This window comes from Geospiza fortis, unplaced genomic scaffold (assembly GCF_000277835.1).
Source record: "Geospiza fortis unplaced genomic scaffold, GeoFor_1.0 scaffold4, whole genome shotgun sequence".
Lineage (NCBI taxonomy): Eukaryota > Metazoa > Chordata > Aves > Passeriformes > Thraupidae > Geospiza > Geospiza fortis.
The window spans coordinates 259855-265545 of NW_005054475.1; the positions used below are offsets into that span (position 1 = coordinate 259855).

Below are 5691 nucleotides of genomic sequence, written 5' to 3' on the forward strand. Positions count from 1 at the left end.
CCTCCTCCGCCTCAGCCCCGCGGCCCCCGCTGACGCCGGCACCTACCGCTGCCTCGTCACCAACCGCGTCGGCACCGCCGAGGCCTTCGCCCGCCTGGCTGTTCATGGTGAGCCCATCCCCAGCCTGGGTACTGTTTGTGCTCCACGCTGGGTGCTGAAACTGCTGCTGGGTGCCCTCGGAGCTCTGCATCCTGCCCAGGAGATCCCGGTGATGGGAACCACTGGGGCTCCACATCCCCCTGGGCACTGCTGTTGGGTCTGCATCCCACCCCGGTTATCCTGGTGTTGCTGGGTACCACTGGGGCTCTGCACCCTACAGGGATGATGCAAGTGCTGCTGGGTACCACAGGGGCTCTGCATCCCTTCCAGGTGATGCTGGTGAAGGTGGGGACATTGCTGGTGGTCCCTTGGTGGTGCGAGTGACACCAGGGAGCCTCGTCAAGGGGGTGGGTGGCACTGCCGAATTCGCCTGCTCTGTCTCCGGGGACCCCCGTGCCCATGTGGAGTGGCTGAAGGAAGACGGGGAGCTGCCCCCCACCCACAGTGTGCGGGATGGAGTGCTGAGGTAAGGAACACAGGATGGGGAGGTGGGACCCCCATGCTGGTCCCTCATGGGGTCCCTCACCCTGGCTGTGTCCCCGCAGGATGCCGGAGCTGGCGCCGGGGGCGCAGGGCGTGTACGTGTGCCGGGCCAGTGGCCCGGGCGGGCAGGCAGAGGACAGGGCCACCCTCACTGTCCAGGGTAGGAGCATCACCCCAGCACCAGGGGACACATCCACCCCCTGAACTCTCCCCCACCACCAAGGGCACCCCAGCACCCCCAGGTCCCCCCACCAAGGGGCACCCCAGCAGTTTCCACACAGGCACCCTGATAGCCCCCAATGCCCAGGGTGACCTGAAATCTCTCCTCAAGCCTACAGGCACCCCAATACCCCTGCCCTTCCCCATGCCTGTGGACACCCCAACACAACCAGTCTCTCTCCCCACCCACGGACACCCCAGTGCCCCCTATCTCTTCCCACATCCATGACCACCCTGGTACTCCCCATGTCTCACAGGCTCACAAGAACTCCCAACACCTCTCATCTCTCCCCATTCCCACAGCCACCCCAATTGTCCCACATCCCCTCAGGAACCCCATTTCTCCCTATCTCCCACTCCACTGCCTCCCTGTGCCAGGGGTTCACCCCAAATCCCCACTGTCCCCCAAGCTCTCCCCAGGGCCCTGATCAACATCCGGACCGCGGTGCAGACGGTGCTGGCAGGGACAACAGTGGAGCTGGAGTGCCTGGGCCTGGGGGAGCCCCGTCCCCACGTCACCTGGAGCAAGGTGGGGGGCCGCATCCGCCCCGGGGTGCTGGTCCGTGCTGGCACCCTCACCATGGAGCAGGTGGAGCGGGCGGACGCGGGGCAGTACCGCTGCACCGCCACCAACGCCGTGGCCCCCGTCCAGTCCCACGTCATCCTCCACGTGCAAGGTGAGCACGGGGACACAGAGGTGGGGACGCACAGCGTGTCCCTGCAGGTTGGTGACACCTCCGTGTGTCCCCAGCCGCTCCTCAAATTGCCGGGCAGCCGGAGGTGAAGGAGGTGTCGCTCGGATCAGCAGCTGTTTTGCCATGCTTGGCATCTGGCTTCCCAGTGCCGGAGATCACCTGGAGCAAGGTACGGTGGAGGGGTGGAGGGTGGGTGTGGCAGGGGTTGTGGGGGCTGTTTGTGGGTGCTGACCCCCTCTGCTGTGCCACAGCTGGATGGGGAGCTGCCAGCGGGTGCCAAGGTGCAGGGGAACGTGCTGACGCTGCCGGCCGTGCGCCCTGAGGACGCCGGTGTCTACACCTGCGTGGCCGCATGGATGGATGGATGGATGGATGGATGGATGGATGGATGGATGGATGGATGGATGGATGGATGGTTGGATGCATGATGGATGGATGGTTGGATGGATGGATGGTTGGATGGATGGATGATGGATGATGGTTGGATGGATGGATGGATGGATGGATGGATGGATGGATGGATGGATGGATGGATGGATGGATGGATGGATGGATGGATGGATGGATGGATGGATGGATGGATGGATGGATGGATGGATGGATGGATGGATGGATGGATGGATGGATGGATGGATGGATGGATGGATGGATGGATGATGGATGGATGGATGGGTGGGGGCAGATGTGATGTGCCCCACCGTTCCTTACCCTCCCATCCCTGCAGAGCACGTGGTCCCCTATTTCGGGCAGTCGCCCCGCTCCTTCCTCCCTCTGCCCACCATCAAGGACGCCTACAAGAGGTTTGAGATCCTCATCACCTTCCGACCTGATGCTGCTGATGGTGAGCCTGTGTGCCCCAAGTGTCCTCTTTCATGTCCCCTCCATCATTTTCCCCTCCCTTCCCTGCCTTCATCCTCCCCTCCTTTCTTGCTCCTCTTGCCCTCCTTTATCTCCCATTCTCCATTCATCTGAGAGCCTCCACTTTATGGGAGATTTCTCCTCCATTCTGGGAGGATTTTGGGGTCCCCTAGGATGTGTCCCCCATCTCAGGATGGGGACTGTCCCATCTGATCCCCTGCCACTCCTCAGGGCTTCTCCTGTACAATGGGCAGCGGAAGAACAGCGGTGCCGACTTCATCTCCTTTGGGTTGGTGGGTGGACGCCCCGAATTCAGGTGAGACCGATGAGAGGGTGTATGGGAGAGGTGGGAGATGGGTGCCAGCACGCACCCACACCCCTTGTACCTCCAAAAAACCAGGTTTGATGCTGGTTCTGGCATGGCCACCATCCGCCATCCCACGGCGCTGCGGCTGGGCGAGTACCACACGGTGCGGCTGCTCCGCAACCTCACCTGGGGCTCGCTGGGCCTGGATGGGCACCCCGCCGTGAACGGCACCTCCCAGGTACCACTTTGGGGTGTGGGGTGGGGGTCAGGGTGCTGGAGCTGCTGCCCAGCCTCATGTGCCTGCAGGGGAAGTTCCAAGGGTTGGATCTGAACGAGGAGCTGTACCTGGGCGGGTACCCCGACATTGGTGCTGTGGCGAAGACGGGGCTCAGCCGGGGTTTCATGGGTGAGTGAGGGGTTTTGGGGGGCACTGGGGTGAGGGGGCGTTGGGCATCGTGTGGCAGTTCTGCCCATCTCCACCACCCCACAGGCTGCGTGCGCCAGCTCCGCATCCAAGGAGAAGAGGTGGCCTTTGGAGACATGGACCTGCAGGCACACGGTGTCACCAATTGTCCCACCTGCCAGGACCGGCCGTGTCAGGTGAGGATGGAGGGGAGGAGGTGATGCCCACCCGTCCCTGCCCACTGCTGACACCCGTGTCACCCTTCACCCAGAACGGCGGCGTGTGCCAGGACGACGAGAGTGGCACGTCCCCACGGCTTCACTGGCAGCAACTGCGAGTACTCACAGGCTTTGCACTGTCACCCAGGTAGGTGACACCACTCCCTCCATGGGGACGTCCTCCCGGGGTCCCTTCAGGATGGGTGCTCATGGCTTCTCACCCCACAGAGGCGTGTGGGCCTGATGCCACCTGCGTCAACAGGCCGGACGGGCAGGGCTACACCTGCCGCTGCCACCTGGGCAAGACTGGGGAGAGGTGCACCGAGGGTGAGCGACACAGGGACACAGCTGGCAGCATCCTGGGACATGGGGATGGGATGGAGACCGCCCAGGGAAATGGGGAGATGGCTGGAACCACGCTGGTGAAGTGGGTGTGGGATTGGGGACCACTCCAGGGTGATGGGGACATGGCTGGAACCACCATGGTGACATGGGGATGGGGTGGGGCTGGGTACCACCTTGGGGACACTGGCAAGAGGTAAGGACCAGCCAGGAAAATGGGCACCATGGGGATGGAGGCTGGGGTCCCATCCTGGGGATGTAGGTTGGGTCTCACCATGGGGTCAGACATTGGGCCCCACCGTGGGGCTGGAGGTTGAGGATAGAGGCTGGGGATGGATGATGGGGTTCCATCATGGGGATGAAGGCTGGGGATGGATGGATGGATGGATGGATGGATGGATGATGGATGGATGGATGATGGAGGGAGGGATGGATGGAGGGAGGGATGTTGTCCCACCCGGGGATGAAGGCTGTGGATGGATGTTGCTCTGAAGATGGAGCTGGAGGTCCCACCCTGAGGGTGGTGAGGTCCTGTGCTGGGCACTGACTGGGATGTGCAGGTGAGGTGGTGAACGTGCCGTCGTTCGATGAGGAGGGAGCCTTCGTCTCGTACCCGCCCCTCACCAACGTGCACCATGAGCTGCGGCTGGAGGTTGAGTTCCTGCCCCTGGCACCCGACGGGCTCCTGCTCTTCAGTGCTGGCAAAGCCGCCCCCGTCGAGGACTACGTGGCCTTGGCCATGATCGGCGGCCACCTCGAGTTCCGCTACGAGCTGGGCTCAGGTGGGTGGCACAGGGCCGGGGACACTGGGGACAGGTGGCACCGGGGACTGTGGGAGTGAGGAGGTGATGTGACGGTGTTCACAGGGGTCTTAGGATGAGGGAAGAGACGAGGATCTGACTCCATGTTTCAGAAGGCTTGATTTATTATTTTATGATACATATTATATTAAAACTATACTAAAAGAATAGAAGAAAGGATTTCATCAGAAGGCTAGCTAAGAATAGAAAAAGAATGAATAACAAAAGCTTGTGTCTCAGACAGAGAGTCTGAGCCAGATGGACTGTGACTGGCCATTAATTAGAAGCAACCACAGGAGACCAATCACAGATGCACCTGTTGCATTCCACAGCAGCAGATAACCATTGTTTACATTTTGTTCCTGAGGCCTCTTGGCTTCTCAGGAGAAAAAAATCCTAAGGAAAGGATTTTTCATAAAATGTGTCTGTGATAGGGTGACACAGCATTACCAGGGTTCACTGGCATGAAAGAGGTCCCTGATCCACAGTGGGGTCCTCTGGCACCATTGGGGTCCCCAAATGCCACTGGGGCCCTTGGGAGTCATTCTAGTCCCCAAACATCACCTAGGGCATATCTCAGGTCTGTGAGCATCCCTGGTCATCCCCCAGCACCCCCATAACACCAGCCCCTGTCCCCACAGGCCCGGCAGTGCTGCGGAGCGCAGAGCCGGTGGCCCTGGGCCAGTGGCACTGGGTGACAGCTGAACGGGTTCACAAGGACGGGACACTGGTGGTGGACGATGCCGCCCCAGTGAAACGCTCCTCGCCCGGCAAGAGCCAGGGGCTCAACCTGCGCAGCCCCCTGTACCTGGGGGGCACCGAGCCCCCCCTGCGCCCCCCCACCAACGCCTCCTTCCGTGGCTGCATCGGAGAGGTGAGACCCCCCCCTTGTGTCCCCTTGGAGGGCAGGTGACCCCCTCAGATGGGCAGGGGACTCCCCCATATCTGGGACATGGTCCTCTTGGTGGGGAGGGAGGTGACGCCCACTGATGTCCCCTTGTTGGGGGGATGACCCCTCTTGGTGTCCCGTGGGGAAGCTGACCCCATTGGCAGTGTCCCCTTGGTTGGGAGGTGACCCCGTTGTGGGGGAGGTGACTGCCCTTCACATCCCGTTGTTGGACTTCCCTCACCGGGTTGGTGATGCCTCTCCTTGGTGTCCCCTTGGTTGGAAGTGACCCCCGTGGCTGGGGGATGGTGCCATTGGTGTCCCCTTGTTGATGTCCCCTCACTGGAGAGGTGCCCCTCACTGGTGTCCCCGCGGCTCCGT

The 5691-nt window shown here is 61.7% G+C and overlaps 1 protein-coding gene across 1 annotated transcript in view; it reads left to right on the forward strand.

Annotated features, from left to right (window-relative positions):
* The window catches only part of HSPG2 (heparan sulfate proteoglycan 2), a 46175-nt gene extending 40838 nt beyond the window's left edge, over positions 1 to 5337 (forward strand). The window contains 16 exon segments of the mRNA XM_031062966.1: positions 1 to 107; positions 370 to 565; positions 645 to 742; positions 1212 to 1478; positions 1553 to 1665; positions 1748 to 1872; positions 2195 to 2337; positions 2586 to 2670; positions 2755 to 2899; positions 2968 to 3067; positions 3152 to 3261; positions 3336 to 3370; positions 3372 to 3430; positions 3511 to 3609; positions 4185 to 4406; positions 5066 to 5337. The exon segment at positions 1 to 107 is cut by the window's left edge and continues 10 nt beyond it. Coding sequence (XP_030918826.1) covers positions 1 to 107; positions 370 to 565; positions 645 to 742; positions 1212 to 1478; positions 1553 to 1665; positions 1748 to 1872; positions 2195 to 2337; positions 2586 to 2670; positions 2755 to 2899; positions 2968 to 3067; positions 3152 to 3261; positions 3336 to 3370; positions 3372 to 3430; positions 3511 to 3609; positions 4185 to 4406; positions 5066 to 5337 — 2176 coding nt within the window.
* The last annotated feature ends 354 nt before the right edge of the window (positions 5338 to 5691 follow it).